The sequence below is a fragment of the Falco rusticolus genome, chromosome 6, assembly GCF_015220075.1.
Source record: "Falco rusticolus isolate bFalRus1 chromosome 6, bFalRus1.pri, whole genome shotgun sequence".
NCBI lineage: Eukaryota > Metazoa > Chordata > Aves > Falconiformes > Falconidae > Falco > Falco rusticolus.
The window spans coordinates 787,486-809,818 of NC_051192.1; the positions used below are offsets into that span (position 1 = coordinate 787,486).

Below are 22,333 nucleotides of genomic sequence, written 5' to 3' on the forward strand. Positions count from 1 at the left end.
TGCCACCAGCAGCTCCGGTCATCTGCCTTCCCTCTAGCTTCTCATGGTGTCACCCACCCCAGCTTCTTGCACAGTAGCCAAGCACGAGCACTAGGTGTTTTTCTGGGGCCCCAGCCCTAACACAAAGACTTTTGCAGGTGACCTGGGTCTCTGTGGAGCTCAGGGCACATGGGGAGACTTATCATGCCATTCCAGTTCTAAGGAGAGAACCTGGGGTTCGACCAGGTAAGATAATAATAGTTTAGAGCTAATGGAACCAGATTTCTTTAAGAGGGTTGAAGTGAAACCCCCAACCCCCAAAACCCTTCTGAGTCAATTCAGAACTTTGTTCACTTTTCAGACTCGGAAGATTTTGCTCCAAGATGATTTAGCCTTTTGAAATGTCTTTTCTTAAAATGTAAGTCCATAGTTAGAGGGTATGGGAGGAAAATAATCATAGTAACCCTCACGAAGGAGGCAATCTGATTTCTTTGAGTTGGATCTAGAAGCTGAATGACCAGTAGTGAACTCTAGCTTTCAGGACTGCATATTACTTTTTCTCCATCTTTTTTAGTCTGTGCAGCCTACCGAGAGACTCACCAGTGCATAAACCAATTCCCATTGACACAAAACAAAACACGGCCCTACGCTGCTGGCATTGACCAGCTGTAACCGTGTGACAAGGTAATGTTGCTAAACAGCCATTTCACTGGCTGCAATTTTCTTTCTATGTAACAGATTTATACAAGGCAAATTCTTTCTTTCCAGTAAACGATGCGCAGAAAGTGGCATTTCCATCAGATCACCCAATGCATAAAGAAAAAAAAAAAAAAAAAGAGTTTAATTTTCTACGTGACACAATTACTTCCAAAAGAAAGAACTGGAAATAAATACCACAGTGAACATATCTGCAGGAATTTATGAGAGACTAATTGGTTTTATCCTTAGTGACACTGGCAGGGTTACGTCCTGAAATATGTGGTATCTTAATGCTGTGAGAATGGGCATTTTTAAAGTGCCTGAAGATAAGATAAAAACCCTGTTTAAAAGATTATGTCTTGCATCGATTTTCTGCCAGCAGCTGGTCTGTCAGCACACTATGGGAAATTCTTCTCTACAGCTTCTTGGGTGTATTTTTGTTCCATAAGGTACAAAGCAATCATTGTGTTACGTGTTGAATGTATGACAGATCCTGAAAACACTGCAGGTTGTGCGCTTCTGCTAATGCAAATTAAGCTATTTGCTATTACTGTAGTCTTTAATACTGGACTCGTACATCAGGAGGAAGAACGCTAATGCAGCACACGAAAACGCCTGTGCTGCAGAAGAGGGCAGTCAGCAACTCCACTGGCTTTGCTGCACAGGAAGAAGAGGGGGGGGGGAAAGCTGCTGTGAATCACTTCCATCAAAATCTTCCTTGCCTCAAAAACAGCTCTGAAAAAGCAAGAATTCATCCCCTAGCATGCTGCCTTTTCGTTCCTGCTGTAACTGCCACACAGGCACAGCGCCAGGCACTCTGCGGGAGGGGAGATGCTCCCACCCGCGGGGCTCGCACCCAAGGGCGCAGGTGGGCACCGCGCCGAGCTGCGGCTCCCCGGCTGCACTCCCTGCCAGCGGGTCCGGGCTCCGCAGCAGCTCTGGGCGCTCGAGCTGCCGCAGTTCGGGGAGGGAGAGCTGGGGCACGCTGCAAGCTGGCAGCGTTACTGCCAGGCACAGGGGAGCCTGCCCAGCTACAGGCAAAGCTCACTGCGCAGGGGAGCGGCTTCTGCCGGAGCCCACCCGCCTCTGGAGCAACCGGCCCGCAGCACTGCTAGGGCGGCAGGCACGCCGGGCCCCCGGCCCGCACGGCGGGGCTGCCGGGCAGGAGGTAGCGCCCAGCCCGGGGCCCATCGCTGGGAGCACCCGCGGGTGCGGGCGAGGGGTGCGGGGCCCCCGCGAAAGCGACCCAATGCCTGGGAAAGCCGCAGGGGCTCCAGGCCCCGGCCCCAGCGCACCGCTCCGCTGAGCCCCCAGCTGCTCGCGCAGCTCACCCCCACGGCTGCCGGCCAGGCCGCGGCGGGCCGGGCCGCAGGGCAAGGGCCGCCCCCGGCTGGGGTCCTGCGGCGGCCTCTGCGGCGGGGCTGTCCCGGGCCTGCCTGAAGGACCCGTAATCGCGCAGCTCCGGCGGGAAGGGGCTGGGGCAGCCGAGCGTTCCCGTAAGGCTCCAGCTGAGCGTCAGCCGGTGTTTTTCGCCGTCCCGCTCCAGTTTTCCTCTCAGTCGCCCGCTCGCTGCCTTCGCTTTCTCCTCAGGCGGTGCGCCGGGCGGCTAAGTACGGTGGCGGGCAGCGGGGGACGGGGCCGGTATGGCGGCGGCCATCGGCCGGGCGTGCGCCTATGGTGCCTTCCGAGCGGCGTGGCGAGGTGATGGGGGAGCGTGTGGTACCGCGGGCGCCTCCTCGGCGGGGGGAGGCCGTGCTGGCTGGCGGGCCTGTCTCCCGTGGCAGTGGCCTGGTCCGGGCAGTCGCTACGGGAGGCACGGCCCCGAGCGGTTCCCCGCACTCCGGGGTGTCCCTCAGTGCGGGTGTGCCGTGCGTGTGTGTGTGCCATACGTGCGTGTGTGTGTGCCATACGTGCGTGTGTGTGTGCCGTGCGTGCGTGCGTGTGTGCCGTGCGTGCGTGCGTGTGTGCCATGCGTGCGTGTGTGTGTGCCGTGCGTGTGTGTGTGTGTGCCGTGCGTGTGTGTGTGCCATGCGTGTGTGTGCGTGCCATACATGTGTACACAGGTGAGCGCAGAAGGTGGGTCTGTCGGTGTGTGTGTTGCAGCTGGGTGTACCCAGTTGAGCGCAGAAGGTGGGTCTGTCGGTGTGTGGTTTGCACCCGCGTGTGCACAGGTAAGCGCAAAGGTGGGTCTGTCTGTCTGCTGCATGCATGTGTGCACATGTAAGCAGGAAGGGTAGGTCTGTGTGTGTGTGTTGCATATGGTGACACACAAGCACAGCAGGTGGGTTTGCTGTGTCCCAAGAGCAACCCCTTGCCACCTGCCTACTCTGGGGTTACACCAGCGGGGCTACTGGGGGGTGGAGGGAAGGCAGGATTGTTTGTGCTTCAGGGATGCCTGGTCATTGTCATATGTGTGCATATTTGTGTATCGTAAGCCCTTGCACTGATTTTCCCCCTGTCGTATTAATTCCAGTGGAGGAAAATGTGCTTTGCTGTTTGCTGTGTTCAGCTCTGTCTGTGAGACTCAGTGGTTCCTGTGGCACAGTATTAAATGGCAAGCGATTAACTCAAGAACAACACATATAGGAGCAGGAGCCCCTCTGTATGTGCATGGATGAGAACACGATACAGCTGCATACATTTCCTTGCCTCTTTAATCACTCCAGGTCCTACAAGAGCTACATATTAATTCAGTTTTATATCTGAACAATGCTAATGGCACTTCCTAAACAAATGTGGTTTTTTTTAAAAGCCTGTATTTTGCTAGGTAGTGTCAACCTTGTTGCTCTTGCCTGCGTTAATCTTCTCCAGTACAGATGTGATAAATACTTTATGAAATAACTTGCTTTACACTGGCATTGCCACCAGTGGACAAGGCTGCTGTTGTCACTGCTTAGCAGTTTCCATATTTCTTTCTTCACATGTACTTCAGATCATAAATGCACTTTAGACATGCAGTTCTTGCTCATTGTTACAGGGTTTGGTGCAGGCCAGCTGTACCTTTGGAAACCTGTCAGTTATTTATTATCCCATCAGAGTAACTCGGGCCATATATGCCTTAAGATCATGGAGTGAGGTGGTTTGCTTTTTAATTAAAATGTGTTTTCTTCCCATTCTTTACCTTTCTCCTCTTATGTCTTCCTGGATATTCTTAGTTGTTAGGAATCCAAGTTTGTTTTCAACACGTCTCTATTTTTTCTGTAGCCATTTCTTTCTATTTTTTAGTACTCTCCAGTCACTTTCAAAACTCAGATGTATTATCTTTCCCAGTAGAGGCTTAGGAGGAAGGCAGAACGGTTTTTCCGCTAAGGATCAGAGTTGGCTTTGGATCTGTCCTTCAAAGACTGTGGTTAGAAAAGTGGGGAAATTGTGTTTTGATATATGAGAAACAATACTGTATAACTGAAAACTTCTGCTGAGTGGCATTTTCTGAATTATTTCGTTAATTTTGATATAGCTGGGTTTTTTTTGATCTGCACACTTCTCATAAGAGAAAATTATTTTCATTATACAGTGTTTTTAAGCAGTGAATACTCCTGAGGTTTTGAAACAAACCTAAGGTTGTATAGGTGTAGTTACTGCAGTGCCATGGGTACCTTAGCCTTTTGTATTGCTCAGAGCCCTCCATGTCCAGCTTTGCTGCCTGCCTTTCGTCAGCTCTGTCCCCATTCCCCCAAAGTGTCAGCACGACTGCAGAGCAATTGGGGCAGTGTTTTCCCATTGTTCTCTTGCTGTTGTCCTTCATGACATTGCAGCTGTGAATCCCAGTAGTATTTGCTAGTAGCAACCAGCAGCAGCAGGAAATAGTTCTCATTCCCTTTACTGTCCTCTGGGTTGTAGGTTTTGGATTCATTAGGGGATGCCACGACATGCCGTCATAGCGCTTAACAGCCAACCAGCCTGCATCTGTCCAGTGAGGAGTCCTAATGAAAAGTATATACATACTATGGGAAGTTCTTATGTGAGGGAATCATGTTCAGCACTGGAGACTACCTTGAGACACACATTGTATCTTTCTGCCTCCTTTTGTTTTCACTTTTCCTCCAAATTTTTTTCCATTGTAAAGAGGCACTGTATGCCATCAGCTGTGAACCCTGCTAACAGATATTAGCGAATCTGTCTCAGAATCCTTTATGCAGCCTAGATAGCTTGTACGTGCTTAAGTTCTAGGCGAAAGTCGTAATGAACTACACTAATGCCTGTGTGTTTTCCAGGGAAAGCTGGCGACTGAGGTGGGAAGAAAGGCCAAATTAAATTAGTAAAAGTATATTCAAGTTCGGTATTAGAAAACCTGGATCTGGGCATGTTTTTTACTTTCAACAGAGGATGTCCCTTCTTTCTCCTTCACTTTCAATGGCAAAATAAAGTTCTCTAGCTTTTTCTAGCTTCTACAGTCCTCTGAAAAGTCCTTGCCTCCACAGTTGCCTTGCCTCTAAGCAGTTAATGAATTTCTAGTCTCTTTTCTTCCTCAGGGCAATCTATAATGAAGTGTTGCCCATTCTGTAGGGAAACTGCAAGTAGGCCAGTGGTGTTTCCTTGGCGGAGGGAAACATTCTTACTGTTTAGTCACAGAGTATATCCTAAAAAACCCAACACGTTTCTTTCAAGTAGACCAGGCACATTAAAAGGTTGCAACTGCTTCTAAAGTGTTTATTAAAATAATCTGTGTCTTTTCAGGTGTGACCTCTAACTCTCTGATTTGATTACTTTGGTGTTCCATGCTTAGCCCCAAGCAGACAGCGACCCTTTCCACCCTTTCCGTGTGCTGTGATTTTAAATGCATGAGGTTTAGCTTGAGAAATTAACTTCTTCACATCCAAATTTTTCCAAGGTAGCTGGAGGGGTTTTTAAAAAGTAGTTTGTATCGCTGCAAAGATTTCATTACTACTTGTGCACTTGGGCCTTTCTTGAGATGATATGAAAAAAAAGTAGTAATGATTCTGAAGTGTCTTCCCTGTTGCGATTGTTTGTATGATTGTGTTATTTCTGTGCATAACAGTTTCATTTGAATAAAAAGTAGCAAGCAAAATGTTAAGTAGAAAAAACAGGCAAAAAATCTCCTGAAGCTTCATTGCCCATTAGAGGCTAAATTAACAGTGCTTGATATCTTCAGAACTGCAATTTGGAATTTAATCAGAACATCTTTGGTTTTTTTGTATGGTCTCTTCGGAGAATGTCATGATTATTTCAGCCTGGAGCCTCCCATGTGTAGTCTGGAACAATGCTTGGGCAATTTTTCCAAAGTTCTAATTATAACTGCACAATAAGCATCTTGATGGCTTTTTTAAAAGTGTTTTTACAATGCAGTTCTCACTGCTGAAACCAACTTCATGCACTGTTTCTCTCAGGTATGGAACTGAGGAAGAACAGTTTTCTGTATTTACTCCTGTGGAAAATAATTACAGGAGTAGAGGGGATTATTATATTGTTGCCAATTGTTAAAAAAAAATATTAGTGCTCAGCTTGCTGAACACTGCATTCACTAGTGGAGTAAGTACGTGGATGTTCAGCACGCTTGCTGTCTTTCACAATGTTGTTAGGTGGTGTAGCAAGCAAATGGCAATGCATGCCAATTTTTGGCATTGTGCATGGTGACAGATGCTGCACCCCGTGCATAAATCTCCTGAAGGTACCATGTTAAATATGCAGTATGTAGCTAAAATAAAGGTTAGGAAATAAAGGAATGGGTACAGTAGCGTACTTGTATATGAACTAGGGTGAGGGTTAGAAAGAAAACTGTTAGGGATTTAAAGTTCGCAGACATAAGACTGTTAATCCATTGGGTTCACTTTTCTAGCTGTCTTGGATTCTTCTGTTTCACTTTGTGAGAAGAATGAAATGGTTTTGTAGTGGGTTTGTTAAGCGAACTTTTAGTGCTGAATATATGTATATTTATATTTGTAGAAAATTTTGTACCTAGCCAGTGAAAGACAACACTTGAAAGTCAGTGCAAGGTTTTAATTGCAATGTTTATAGCAGGGAAGTATCACTGAGGAGTTAATTTTATGTTAGCGCAGTGCATGACTTAAATACAGTAAGCGCATTTTTTTTCTTCTCCTTTGTTGATGTGTATTTTGCTGATGACAAGACATCAGTCCAGCATTCATGACCTGTCTTACTTTTACAAACGATTCAGTTTTGAATAGCTTATTGTAAGAAACATTTTAGATTTTAAATAAAAATCCCATCACAGATGTTTAGAGGTTATGATGCATCAAGTGTTCATAGTTACATGTCAGAATGCTGTTTTATTGAGATGTGAATTTCGAACTGTTTACATTCCATAAATATTTTTGTTCTTTGCTATCCTTTCAAAGTGTCTATTCCTTTGGTAGCAGTATGCGTACAGAAGTGTGTGGATATACTTTCTGAAATAGCAGCACTCAGTGTTTTGAACTGTGTGAATCATGTCAGTTTGGGGTTTTTTTTTTTTCCGTATCTTCCTCCTCTCTCTTCTGTCCTGCTGCAGTTCAGAGACCAAAACAGTCTCACCTCCCAGCGTCCAGAATACAGCCATCACAGCCCCTGGGCTTTCCTAGACACAATTTTGATGGCCAGCTCAGAACTGGTATTCTCCTGCTGCAGGTCTTAAAAGTATAAATTGCTCTCACTTTAAAACAGACTGAATCCTTAAAGAAAATAGGAGATTTGGCACTGGTTTCAGTGAAGCCAGCATCTCACCCTGGGCTTTAACAACTTCTGTTATGAATTGTAATGGTCAGATGTTGCAGTACTTATTTTAAAATAACTGTATCACCAGACTTCTTGAGATCAGTTGAAGGTTGTCTGACCTTTTTCTGTCACACCAGTGTTCATTTGGCTGCTGCTTTTTCTGACATTTGACTTTTTCCTCTTCTGTGCCCCAGCCATTCTGTCAGAATTTTATTTCTTCAGCAGCTATTCATCTGATTCCACTGTCTTTTGATTCTTCTTGCTGTCATTTTGTCCTGACTTTATTGCCTCTTCATAGACATTTTTCAGATTTCCATCATAATTTCAGAAGGAGATGGTATTTAGAGCATGAAACTTTTTTTTTTTTTTTTCAATTAAAGTGGGAGTAAAAGAACCAACCAAAAGCAAATAGCATTGCAAATGTATTTGGTAATGAAGTAAGCTGTCTAATACTCTTATGTTTTGTTTTCCAAATGAATGTGTTGTTTCTCAGGCATGCTCCCTTCGGCTAATAAAGAGCAACCTTCCTACATTAGCTGAGCTGCCTGGCGATCTGTTCTGGAGGTGATAAGAGCATGTGTAATTGGCTAGCTTTGTAATAATCAAATCTGGAGGGCCATGGGGAAGGTACTTCTGGAGGTACGTTCTCCTTTCAGGATGCCAGAGTAAGTCAGGTTCACGAATTTGCAGAATCACAGAAGAGTTGAGGTTGGAAGCCTCTGGAGATCATCTAGTTCACCTTCCCTGCTCAGAGCAGCGTCAGCCAGAGTAGGTTGCCCAGGACCGTGTTCAGCCCCCAGGATGTATTGGTGCATGCCGTTCCTCTGTGAGTGCAGGACTTTGCACCTGCCCTTGTTGAACTTAATGAGGTTCCCGTCAGCCCATTTCTCCAGCCTGTCCGGGTCCCTCTGATGGCAGCACACGACCCTCTGGTGGTCTCCCAGTTTCACACAAAACTGGGAGGTGGTGTCCCAGATGACACAAAACTCCTCCCAGTTTTGTATCATCAGCAAACTTGCTGAGGGTACACTCTGCCCCGCTGTCCAGATCATTAATGAAGATACTGAACAGGATTATTGGGCTGATTTCAGATTATGTTTTCATAGCACATACCGTATTTTATTTTATTTATCTATCACTTTTGATTGTGTCCAGGAACATTACTACACGTTTTGTTGCTAGGACAATATTTCTAGTTTTGAAGAGTGCGTTCTCACTCTATCAGCAATAGAAGTCTCTTAGAAGCCTTCTAGTCATTGTCTTTTTTGTGGGATTTTCTGTTGCAATATTTCCCCCCACCTTCTGCAACTTGCTCTGCTTTTCAAGACAAAAGGTTCAAGTCTGATTCCCTTTGTAAACTAAACTGTACGAGTAAATATTACTGGTTTTTCTTCTGATGTGTATATTTGCAGGAAATGCTGTTTCAAAGGAGAAAATGTCCTACATAGAAACACCTTTCTGTCTTTATTCTCAGGGTTTGCTTCAGTGCCAGTGAAAGGGAGTTACTGTTCATATTCTAGCCTGGCATGGGCTTTCCAGACCCGGTGTTCCATCTCTGCCCCCTGGACTGTGACAGTGGAGCAACGCAGACAAAGCAGTTTCTTCAATACGTGTAAGTCTCGAGTTGGATTAAGATTATTATCTGTAATAAACAGAAGAAGAAGAGAAAATTTTGCTTTGGAGAGATAGTAATGAAAATGTATGTGTGGTAAATTTTTGTATCTACTCTAGTTGTATTATCTCCTAAGATTTTAGTGGCAGCTACAGCTGTTGACAGGTGTGTGCAAAAGGTAAGTTTATTATCTTTTCATTGCAAGTAAGGGTTTGCTTCATGTCACAGTGAATCCATCTAATATACGTCATCGTGTGGAAGGGGAAACACCGTCCCCTCTGTTTCCTAGTGCTTTGCTGAGAATATGAATAATTTGTTTTTCTACATTATTTTTGAGCCATAGGCAAGACACACTGTTTAAGCTGTGCTGTCTCAAAAATGAAATTACTAAAATGAAATAATGTGTTAAACAAAAACTGCTGATAATGTCCTGCTAAATATCTGGCCAGCTGCAGTATTTTCCTCCAGTCCTGAAAGGAATTACACTCACGCTTAACATAATTGAGAAGTGATGGCTGTTTAAATTCACGATTGGGACTGTGAACTGAGACAGCTGAGGGACCATTCCACCTGTTTTGTCGTTCCTTATCCTATCCTTTAGGGGAAGAGAAGGAATAGTAAGAACATAATCTGTGGAGGAGATAACCACAGCAGTCTGAGAGTGAAAGTTCTTTGTTTATAATCTGCAGAATATAAGAGCTCTGCAAAATCAGGCTTTCAGAACTCGTGATCTCTTCTTATTCTTCTCAGCTGCTCAGTGGCAGAATACTGTATTTGTTTTCTTTACATTTGCTAAACAAATGGGATTTAAAAAGATATGCTGGCTGGCTGTTTGTCTTACCCAATAAATTTTGACTGATGACTGATTTCAAATGACTGAAGGCAGAGAGGTCTTGGAACACCTGCAAAAGTCTGCACTGTGAACCAGCGGCTTTGAACGGTAGAGGTTTGCTAAGGATGCCAACTGCAGGAAAAAATCATTTAGAACTTTTTTCATAAGCACCCAAGCAGTCACAAAATAAGAATATGTGAGAAGCTAAGCACTGTTCTTATTTTGTTTAACTTAAAATTTAAGATATAGCACTGCAAGTGATTGCAATTTGATTACTATTTGTAGGATAGATTATTTCCTTAATTATGCTTATGTTCATATTTTCAAAGTCTAGATGAGCTCTGTTTTACCAGGAATTTTGCCAGCTGCCTTGTTAGATGACTTAATTAAAAATGTTTGTTCGGTGATTGTCTTGAAGGTGTTTGTTGTGATGGTATCCTCATTTTCTGACTTAATAAAATTTTAAACAAGTTATATTTAGGCAAACTACCTAAAACTATTGGCTTACTTGGAAGAATTTAAGTGTACCTCCTTCATGTATTCAGCAGAGACAGTAGCCATCAGATTTGGACGACTGAGAGTTTTACATTTCAAAGAACAGCTGTTCTAAGAACAGTTTCTCTTACAGAATTCAAAAATAAAACCTTCAAAATTCAAATGAAGTAGGTATTAACAGTATAAATCGCTCATATCCTCTAACAGCATAGTTGCTTCAAAAGTGGTAACACTAAAAATGCAGATATGATAGTTTTATGTGAAACTATTTTCAAGTGAAATGTCAGACAAATAACAGTCCTTTTTGACGGAGAAGGGTGACAAATTTTTCTATCTCATTATTGAAGGTTTAACTTCTATTCTGGTTTTTAAAATAGTAACGCACTCTTGTTAGTAGGGTCATCTGTACCTTCAACTTAGCTATTAAAAACAGTTTAACCCATTTAAATAGAAGGAAGGAATTTAAAGAGGAGGAACTGCAATTACCCTAGGCAGTCTGTGTTCCTTATCCAGATAGCTGCCTCCTGCAGCTCTGACACAAAAAACATACACAGGGTTTTATTCCTGTCCAATGACATATTTCAGTGAGTTCATAATGAAATAATTTTAAATTATCTCGTTATTACAGGCTTAGCTTCTGTGCCTCCCCTCTTTTTCCCGTTCCACCCTCCCCACTATGGGAAGCAGTTCAGTTTCCATTTTACTTAATTTCACATGCTTAATTAGAGATGTGGAAGGGCCTGAGGTTTTTCAGATCATGTTTAAAAAATACATAACTTCCCCTGAAAAGTCTTGCCTCTTTTTCCAGTGCGTTGCATTAGACCTGGTCTTTGCAGATAATGTCTGTCTTGTGCCTGTTCCAGTCCAGCTGGTGTCCGAGCGGTAGGGCAGGGCTGTTTTCTCTGCCGCTCGTGCACATCCGTGCTCCTGCATGCTGGCACACAGACAGGGAATCCCACCGATCCAGACTTAGGTGCCTAAGCTTCAGTCATCGAGAAGCGTTGATAAAAAGTGCTGTATGTTTAATGGAAGAAGTATGTATCTGTCTGACCTGTAGGTGAGGAAGATGTGAGATATAGACCCTTTACGTTTAATAGCCACAGAATTGGGGTGAAATATGTGGGCTGTCATTCCTGAAGGCAGCAGAGGAACACAGATGGGTCATGAATACTGAAATGGTTTGGCTGACTTTCAGCCATAGGAGTTATCTTTCACCCCAATCATCCAAACCAGCTAGCATAATTTTCTCAGTATCTGTTTTGTATCTGGGTGCATGTGAGAATAAAGAACTTTTATTCGATACTGGGACTATATAGAAATTGTGCTTTCCTACTCACAGTATTAATTCCATTAGTTACCCTTGGGAACAAATGAAAAGAATGTAATTTCTCTGTTGCTAGGTGATGTTTCCTCTTAGGTTAGAGTACAGAATGAGGAATATGATGATTTTTCAGAGGTTATAGACCTAGATTGTGGCAATCAAGGGGAAATCATTTAGACCACTAATTTAAAATCATACTCAGAGTAACACATTTTGTCTCTGGAGGCTTTGCATATTGGAAGCCTTTGTGCTTAGTATAAATTTCTGTGTCTGTGTTCTTTCTTGGAAACATCAGTTCCTGAAAGCCTGCTCCTTGATAACATTTTATATTACATTTTTGTAGTCCTATGTGAGTTTTCTTTGGATTAAATTGTTTATTTTTTCTGCTGTGCCTAACTCTGAGGATCAGAGTGAAAAAAAAATTTTGGTTTTCAATTTTTAAAGAATTTTTTCTTTCAGTATGAACATCTGGATAAATAATTACTGAGTTACCACTTGTCATTGTCAGTAGGATCAGATTAAGAGTTTTGATGTTTCAGCATTAAGGGTATAAAGAGTTCCAAATATACAGCTGCCTTTTTCTTCGATTTCTTTTTTTTTTTTTTCTGTTTCCTTTTACAAGGGGAGTACCTGTGTGTTGAAGAATAGCTGGTTAATTGTTTTTAGTCAGAAAAAGGAGAGTGAATATTAAATGCCTTACAGGTAATTGTACTTAAGGGGGGGGGGGGGGGGCAAGGGGGAGCTATTTTACTGGATTTTGATTTGTTACTATGTGATATAACTTTTGTGAAGGTACTTGGCCTCTGGCTTTCATTTGTCGTGAGGAAATGAACCAGGCCAATGATGTTCAGTTTGCAGACCTTGCTGAAATCTCTGTTCTCCGTATCCATTTGCTGGCACTAAGGCCAGCTTTGTAATACTTATTATTTAAAAAAAAAATTGCAAATGAAAGCTTTAATAATCAAAGCAACCTTTAAAAGATAGTAGCATTTACAACAGCATCTGTTAACTAAGTTAAGATCTTGGGTTTTTAATAAGATGTTATAAAGGAAAAAAAATACAATTTCTCAGATGTTTCGCAGGATACTTTACATCAGTTTTGGGTTCTTTGTTTAAGCTAGCAAGTTTTTAGTCTGTTAATGGCTGGATTTGTAACTGGATTTATTCAGGATCTGAATTGTGACTAACCTGAAAATCCCATGTCTGCAACTTCCTGCTGACGTTGTGATAAATTGGTAGTTTTAAAAATGTAAAATTGCAAACTGCAATGTGCAAAGTGCACTGTGAAAGTGTCCTCAAGGTTTGCAGTTAAGCGGAGTTATTTGCTGTGCCTGTGTAGTATGAATGCATCTTTCAGAATAATGTTTTCCAGCTCCAGAGGTTTTGTTGTAATATCATAATGCAATAGATTTGTTTCTGTGCTGTGCTATGGCAGTAACAGATTATAGACATCTTTTGCTGCCACCAGATTTGCAGATACCTAAAGATGTTCTATCCTGCGATCCACATAATAAGAACTTTCACATTTTTTAAAAGATTAATATTAAACTTCTGTGAATAAGCAGGTAGCTGCTGGAGCTTCAGTCTTGTATCTGCAAAACCAAACAGAAGCCAGGAAGTTTGTTAGTACATGATTTTTTCTTCCCCCTGTTTCACTATTGTGGAAATCCAGCTAGCAGTGTGAAGTAGAAGTGAGCTTAAGTTTTCAGTGGAAACATTTCAAATATGCGCAGTTCTAATTTTTAGTCTGTGAAGTTTATATAAAACCATGTATGTGCGTCCCATGGTGCTAATCTCGTACATGGCCTCACGTTCCTCTGTACGGTCTTGCAGTAGTCCTTGTCTTTCTCAGACATTTTCAATGTCCAGATTCTTGCAGTTCTGCAGTCAGGTACCACCTGCTGTCCGAATTAGTTCTGAGTGGCTCGGTAGTGGGCTGCCTAGACTGAATGCTTTATATCCTTCACTACTTCCTGGGTTTGTGTGAAGGCCCTGTAGAGCCAACAAGCGATATCCCCAGAAGATGACAGCTTAAGACAGTTGAGGCAGAGTTGCAAAGAGAAACATGTATTTTGCTAATGCTGCCCTGTTATTTGAGGCATGACATGGTGGGGGGAAGTTTTTCTTCTCTTTCAGCAGAACTCAGTATCAGATACGCATCGTACGCTTCCATTTAGACTGTGAGGGGTGTCTTTTGCAGTTGAAGAAAACAATGTTTTGAGCAAGGTCGGTTAAGGAACTTGAGAGCAGTCCAGCACTTAGATCTCATTTCTTATGGATCCATGCTTTTCTGCTTGTGGACTGACTGGGCTTAAGACAGGGAGTCAGGAAGCGGTGATGGCACACGGAAGCAGTGATGGCACACTGCGGCAGACGGCTCAGTCCCGAGAGGAAGGCAGTAGCAAGGATGGGTTCTCATTTGGAGTGAACACTGGTTTTCACAAAACTGCTTTAGAAGCTTGCATGTTATAAGTAATCCATCCAATGTTAGTATGCCATTGTTTGTTTTTCTCTCATAAATAAGCCTACTTGTATTATCATCTGCACAATATTCCCTTTTGAATTGTGGTGGAAAGGATTCAACCTGTTAAAGGAGTTAAATAGTTTACGTATGTGCCTTTAAACAGGCTAAGCAAGTCTTAAAATTAAAGACTTCCACTTTTAAAACTAACAGGAAAATACTGTATTAGAAACATAGCTTGTCAGGAATAATTGATGGTATGGGCTGAGTTGACAGTTTTTGAACAGTATGCGAGTTCAGTTGAAGATTCTAAAGGGATATAAAGGAAGACTCTGTCTTTGTTCTGGACAGTTCATTTCTGTTGTTTTGGAAGTAGGTGTTCCGTGTAATTATATAAAAGTTAATGTGTGTAATTGAAAGTGCCGTCTGAATAATTTGCTTCGCATTTGATTCACGTTCAGCCACTGAAATGAGTTGCAGGTTTTGGTCTGAAGACGGCTGCTCTGCATACACTTTTGCCTGTCACCTTTATCTTAAATGCTTTGTAGTTATGGATATTGTTGTTAGGCACATTTTGTAAGACTGTGAAAAGGTAAGACGTTGTAAGGCCCAGATGTAAAAATACAGTTGAGCACTCCTTTTCCTGACCTAAGTGATTTAAATTGCAGTCCATTGCCAAATCCTAGATAGAGTAGTTCATGTAGCCTGCTCTGTGCCAGTCTCTGTCCTAGGTAGGAATCTTTTCAGTACAGTTGGGGTGGTGGCTGGAAACAGAAAGGTGTTTTTTGCAGGGTGGGGTTTTGGAATGGAATTTGTGAAAAAAGAGAAACACATTCTTGCAGAAAATGGGAGACCAAGCCTGAAGTCCTTCAAGTCAAGTAGCATTTGAGTGTCCAGATACCAGATAAGCATCTTAACTACTGAATTAAGCCAAGGGATCTTTTCCTTTGGGTGTAACCATCACCGTCACTTCCTTTGCCTTCCCTCTCCTGTCCTGTGTCAGCTGCATCTACATCACTCCCCTCGCAAACTCTTCCTGGCAGTTGCTGAATCTAGTGCCCGTTATGCTGGCAGCTATCGCCCCTAGCAGTTTGTTCTTTCCATCCCATATTGAGCAGTCACATGAAATAGGCTATAATTGACTTGAAGTTCAGATTTCTCTTGTACCGACTTAAAATGTGAAAATGATCTGGTCATGTAGTGTGTGTAAAATATGACACGTTAATCCAGCCATGCTGGCTGTGGGATAGCTAAATACAAACGCTATTTGCAAGTCATTCCACAGTCGTTATTTTGTGTGTATTTTTAATACAGCTGGCAAATTCATATTAGCGGATGGCCTTGACTCCTTTAAGGAAGATTCTTTTAAATCAAAATAGATTTAGTATTAATATGAATTAAGAATTCTAACTGTTAGTTTGTATCAAAACCAAAGGTTTCTCTTAATCTGTTTCTAACTTGGGGTCCCTTAATGACCTGATCATTTGTTGTTGACTGATAGATTAAAAAAACCTTTATGCTCAGTTATTTGAAATGTTCAATTTCATAATGTGCTTGCAAAGGAGTAAAAAAAGAAAGCTGCTTTTGTTGCTCTTGTACTTCCAGTCTTATTGATGGATAGAGTTCATTAAAAATCTGAAGTTTCTAACTTATAATGGTTCTTGGTTTTTTTTGTTTCTACTTCATTGTGATGTTTGCCTCTGTAGGCCTAATTTACATGAAAATAGCCTTTTAACTGTTGCTATCAATTTTCAGCTTAAATGGATTTTCTGCTGCGGTTTTGTTCTGTAAGCTGCAGTTTATATATGTAGCTTACTGGCCTTATTAGGGAATAGATGCCTCAATAGGGGACCTGGAATTTGGGACTGAAATGCTGTTCTAGCATATGTTGCCACTGGAAGTATTGAAGTTTTTATTATGGACCTGGGTTTAGGGTATTTTTCTCACCTTGGCTCAGAAATTTTGAGAGTGAAGGCACTGGTTTTTATTCTTTGCTTTCCTAACATGGAAAGGAATTTTTTTCTTCTTACATGGGGTGGCTCAGAAAATATTATTCTCTTCCCAGTTCTGTTACAGGAATTCTAGGCTAGGGTTTTTTTGTGCAAATGGTCTCTTGGCAACCTCATTGTAGATGTAAATCAATTTGCTTCTTCAGGTGCATAAATAAGATTTATTTAGCTAATTGATGTCTTAGTTTTTCTATCATGAGGTGCTTCTGAGCCAGCTGGAAGTGGCCGTGCTTAAGCTAGGTAGAGCTGGAGTCAGTGAAATCCTGTGGTCACTTCAAACCTAAATTATTTGATGTTTCTAAAGAAGACCAAGGCACACTGCTCTGAGAGGTATAGGCAAACAGCGAAGGGCAGGGAACACAAGTTGGATCAAGGGAAATTCTGGTTACACAGTAGGAAAAAGACCGCCCTCACAATGAAAAACTAACGCTGGGCCAGGGTAGGGGTCCAGAGAGATTGTGGAATTTCTATTACTAGAGCTATTCAAAGGATGACTGAGCAAGTCTGTCCATCCTCAATCTTGAAGTTGAATTTGGCTTTGAGGCTGGCTCTGCTTTGGGTGCAGGATTAGATCAAAGACCTCCTGAAGTCCCTTATGTAAATTTTTCTGTCAATCTCTGATTCTGGTTTATTTCACTCCTTGTACAGTATTCAAGGTGGGGAGTGGAACATCACTAAAACGTACAAGGTGACGCTAGAGTAGAAGCAGTAATACATTTTCAAATTTAGTGAATTTAGCTCTAGTGAGGGGAGTGGATTGGGTGTTTTGGGAGTCATGGTTTTTTGGGTTTTTTTCTTTGTTCTCAGGTAATTCTTTGAATAATTTTATACATTATTTCAGTGCCTTTGTCTAGCTTGTTCTTTATGTTTAATGCTGTCCATATGCTGCCTCATTTCTTCATAAAACTATAGGCAATCAGAAATAGTCTGGGGGGGTTTGGCTAATTTTATGATCAAAATTGAAGCTTCAGGAAGCTATAGTTCTACAAGGAGAGAGGAAAACTAATGGAAGATAAACCATGTACGTGCTTAAGACTGCAAATTGTGAATTTTTCACGCTGTCTTTGTATCTAGTTAAAGCTTAAGATGAGAATCTCAGGAATTAGAGAGAGGTACCTACTGTTCTCAAGATTACTGAGCCTAGCAGGAGAAAAAGTGCTTCAGAAGTCCAGATGAGGAACTTCCCACCATGACAGTGCACTGTGCGCAGGTAGGGAACATCGTTCTCCTTCAGGTGCTGCAGCACTGGGGCCTGTGCTGTCTCTGAAGTACATCCTCACCATGGTGAGGTTCCTTTAATATGCTGAACAGTGCACTTGCTGTGTCACCTTAATGTCTAGTGCCACTTTCACTGTTGAAATACTGTGAACAACTACATGTTGAATGTACCGTTGCAGAATTTTTACAAGAGACACCCAGCTGAAATGCTGCCCACAACCTGTCAGAAGAAAAGAGGCATTGCTTTCAGGGTGAAGAGTTCTGATGGCCACTTGGCAACAAGCTCGGTGTGCAGAGTATTTGTATTCACTAATTTGTCTGAATAACTTTTTTCCTGAATTGGCATATTTATCTGGCTCTTCAGTAATGGATTCTGGCTATCTGGTGATGGTGTAGTAGCCATGAAGTTATTTTAAAACACCCCTTGTTTAGCATGGAAATTGTGAGTGGAACCCAAAATGCCAAACTTAATACATAGAGGCACCTTACTGGGAGGTTTTGTAGATTGACATGATTTAAACACTGGTTCCTAAAAAAATTTTAATTGTAAATTGTAATTATTTGCCATAATGGAAACATGCTTGACTTACAAGGATTGTGTTAGTGTGATTAATTTTCTGAGATCACCAGCAAATGCAGCTTAAACAAAGTACAACACTTTCAATTTTACAGTGATGCAGCACCCTGGCATGTGACTGAGGATTTGTTTAATGGTACATGTCACCGGAACCAGCAGGTTTATGCATCAACCAGTTCTACCAAAAAGTGGCTGTGATGTTACTGTATGTGCAGCTTTACCAAAACTGTAAGCGTTTCGGTAAGATTTCAGAACAGCATCTTACTCGTTGCTCTTCTGTTTTACAAATGGAGGAAACATCTGGCCATAGTTCTCTGGCTTTGGAGCCTTGTTAATTATTTTTGGTTAAATTGGTAAAAGAATGCTAAAATTTTGTTATTTATTATCAAAATTATAAAAAATAACAGAACAACAGGTTAAAAGCCAATGCTTCTAAAAACCCATCAAGAATTTTTAAAAAAAGCAAAACAAAACTGCTGTTGGGCTTTGCAGGCTTCTGAAGAAATCTGTCTTCTTATGAGGAAAGCCTAATGTTCAGAAATCCTGCAGACTGTTCTAGTTGGCTCTGATGAGACAGGGTTGTGGTTGTCTTTTTTTGTAGAGATCATACAACCCAATTTAATCGGAATAATCCACTTCTGCCTGTACCTCAGTAATGAGATTGCTTAATAATTTAGTTTCATCATGTCTGTGCCCATGTTAAAAATTCTTATTTGACAGGATAGCAATTTATTGGCAGTGTAGTTGTCACAGAGAACTTGTGTAATTTAACACTGAGTGGATAACTGTGTTCACCTTAATATCAGTATTAGATGCTAGCTATATAATCAAAGTGTGACAAAGATTAACTTCACCTTTCTGAACTCTCAACACATTCTGCTTTAGAAGGATGTTCTAAATAATTGTTCATGAACACTGACAGGACGACCTCACTCTCAAGGCTTTGCCTGTACAGAACAAATACTGAAATGCAATTCTCAGTAGTGAAGAATTTGTTTATAAGCTGTCTGGGACATGAACAGACTTTTCACTGCCTAATATACAGTTGCATAGTTCTTACCAGAGATGCGCATCCTTAAAATGTTAGCCATACAGTAGACTTTGAAAAGTACAGCCGTATCAGAGAACCGGAGTAGGTATGGGTTGTTTTTTACAACTTATACGGTGATGTCTTGTTCTACAACTGGAATCTAAGAGGCAAAGTTGTACAAACAGAAGTGACATACTGTTCTCCCTGTGCTGATCCTATTTCAGCTATACCTAGCGACCATCTCTGAGGGCAGGCCCGTCATTTGATTTTCATACCTGTTTAGCGCTTGGCCTATTCTCAGTCAGTCCTCAGTGCTTCTGCTTGTGGTGAGGTGATAGAAATGCGTGTTTGCCAAGAACTTAGTGCATCCATACTGTTTTTTCAGAAATATCTTTCAAAACCAACAGATACTCAGTATGAAAACTATACCTTACAGTAGTGTCTTAGAGGAATTAATTAAAAATTGACTCTAGAATGTGAGAAAACCTTGCCTTATAATACCAAATGTCCTGCTAAGTGAGTATCCTGCCTCCAACAGCAGCTGATGCTATTGGAAGAAAGTAAGAATTGGATGAACATGTAGGGATGCTTCCATAGAAAAACTTCACAACCTTCAGTGATTTGTGACATGGAGTTTTTTTGGTTTATAGCTCTGGATAGCTTTCTCTTTTATGAGTTTTTCTGGCCGCTTTTGAACCCATGTAAATGATCTGACAAGAGTGCGTTCTCTTTTCTGTAGATGAGGAAGTATGTGTTTGTCAGAGAAGACAAGGTCAGGGAAATGCTCTCTGCACTGCAGTGTAGTGAGGTTTGTGAGGCTTAGTTCCTAGAGGACTTGATTTTTGAGCCTTTGACCTGCCTTCAAGAAAAAATGTGTCCTTGCAGTCATTAAACGGCTGAGTCTAGACTGTAATTTGTCATGCAATTTGTAATAGAATATGTAAGCAGCACATTCCCTTTGCACATGCTCTTTCTGGTTTTGTGTGTGAAATATTTTTTCGCAGTCCTGTTTTTCTTTGGAGATGGTGGCAAAACCATTGGTGCCTGGAGAAGGAAAGGGGTGAAATACCATACCTTTTTAGAATTAATCTGCTAATAAAAGTACATACTCCAGGCTGAAACCTGGAAAAGAACGTTAGTGACCAAAAAGAACTACGTTCCTTAAGGTAATATTCAGGATTGTAACTGCATTAGTGGGTGGCAGTACATTGAAAGAAGCATGTTTATTATAACATGTTCATTAGTCTTTTAGTTATATCATTAATATTACTATCTTTGGGTCTCTGCTTCTGTGCTGCCCCATGACTATTTGTCATAAAAGCAATTTTTCCTTAAATTTTTTGATGTGGAAGAAGTGAGCCTACTTAGCTGTTTTACAAAGTTGATTCTTCTCCTTTTACTCCTTTCAGTTTTCCAACTTAATGCTATTTGTCTTTGTGTAGTTTGTATTCTAAGCAAGCTGGGAGTTCAACTTGCAGAATGCAAAGAAATCTGCTTTTAATCTCAGTTTATCAGGATCTAGGATACTGTTTTTTGATGTGGTTTACAGCAAGTCTTTTTGGTAATAGTTGCGAGTCACTGAGATGTGGTCTAATATCCATCTTCCTCTGAAGCAAGCACTAGGGCTACCTGGTTCCTGAAATTCAGGGATAGTATAAAAAGACACAAAATCAAATCCTTTTCAAAAAATTACAAACATTTTTTAGGTAGATTAAGCAAAATGGAGTGTTGTCATACAAATTTGTTATTAGTGGTTGTTAGTGATCAGCTTGCATAAAGCATGCTTTCAGCAAAATTCAACAGTGGATCTTTTTCTAGGCCATAAAGTAAAATCTTATATATGACATATTTTCTAGTAGTTTTTTCAATTAGTAGCTATGTGCTTTTTGGTAACTGACTGGAAATGTCTGGTCGCTTTTATAACTGGGTCTATTTTAGCTCTGATGGAATGTATGCAGTGTTACATTTTACAAAGGCAAAATAAACGTAAGACCACAAATCACTACAAGACTGCATACTTACCACACTGTCTTCATTGCAGACCATTTCTGAAATGTGAAAAGCAGTACAGTGATTCTTATTTCTGTCTGGGGTTATTTCCTCCACTGAAAGACATTTGTCCTGCCTGTGTATGTGCTCTCCCATCATATTGATGCTTTGCTGCCAAGCCAGGTTGACCTTTCTTATGGTCAGATTTTTGTTTTCTTCGTTGCTGTGTTGTCTGTCTGTTGTAAGCAATATCGCCACCATTGTAATCTTCTTGACTGCAGCCTATCCCTTCCATATTCCATTCTTGTCACTTTGTCTTAAAATCAGCGTGGTATCTGCCATCTTATAAAGAACTCTCAGCCCTGTAGCCTGCAGGCTTCTGATGTGTTTCATTAAATTCAGCTGCTTTCCAAACACATGATATTATTATAGACTGATTAGATGAACTGCACTTTGGTACTAAATGTGATGTTTTCATCTGGTTCTAATTTTGTCAATATTTGTGCAGTGCTTGAGGCCAAAACTTGACTCAGGCTGACATCATCTCTCTGGATCCGTTAGCATTGACTGGTCTCCTTTGGTACAAAACAATCTCCTTGCTCCATGACTTTTGCTACTTTCCTCTATTAGGTGATCTTATCATACAGATATTTGGAATACCGCTCAAAGTGCTGAGGGTTTTTTGGAGTGTATTGTCAGCTCGAGAACTCCCTGTTTTTGTCTCTCAAACGCTCATTGCTGCCCCTCTGCAGCCTCCTTTGTAGCTGCTGTGAGCCTTTGTGAGGCCACACAAACTGCAGGAGATTGGGGAACTGTTCCAGCTGGAAAATAACCTTGCAAAGGAAAATGTAAATATCTTTATTATAATTCCATGTTTCCAGGCTAGCAAGATTATCATAAAAATAATAATAAAAAAGAAATTGCCCGTTACAAAGTGTCTTCTGAATAAGCTAAGAAGCTTAACGTGATTGATCATCCACCTTCCAATTCGTGCAACAGTCCTGTAGTCCACTTGAGAACGTGAAAAGCTGCATCATGCATTACCTGCTTACCACCAGCCGTTGTGTATACTAAACTTTAAGGCAGTGTTATCTTAGGGTAATATTCACTACTTGTCAGACAGTCTAGTACCTCTCACAGTTTGGCTTTTATTGAAAGTAACATGCTGAGTCAGCAGTGAAGTTTTTCTGTTTAGAGAGTTCTGTGAGACTGAAGGTTTTGGGTTGGTTTGGCATGTTTTTTTATTTTATTTAGGACACAACTACATGCATCAGTTGATTATAATCAGCTCAGAATTTTTTAGTGGCTGATAGTTCAGACACTGATTTCAAGCCATTTGATACAATTACTGTTTGGAAATTTTTTTAACCATAAACCTCTGGACATTAGGATTCATTTGAATGTCCAGAAAAGAGAGCGTAATTTCAGATAGAAGTTTC

General features: G+C 41.3%; 1 protein-coding gene across 1 annotated transcript in view; it reads left to right on the plus strand.

Annotated features, from left to right (window-relative positions):
• Positions 1 to 2,258: 2,258 nt before the first annotated feature.
• Positions 2,259 to 22,333, plus strand: part of MRPS5 (mitochondrial ribosomal protein S5) — a 59,565-nt gene continuing 39,490 nt past the window's right edge. The window contains exons 1-2 of the mRNA XM_037392082.1: positions 2,259 to 2,379; positions 8,825 to 8,962. Coding sequence (XP_037247979.1) covers positions 2,322 to 2,379; positions 8,825 to 8,962 — 196 coding nt within the window. The 5' untranslated portion in view covers positions 2,259 to 2,321. The remainder of the gene's footprint in view (positions 2,380 to 8,824; positions 8,963 to 22,333) is intronic.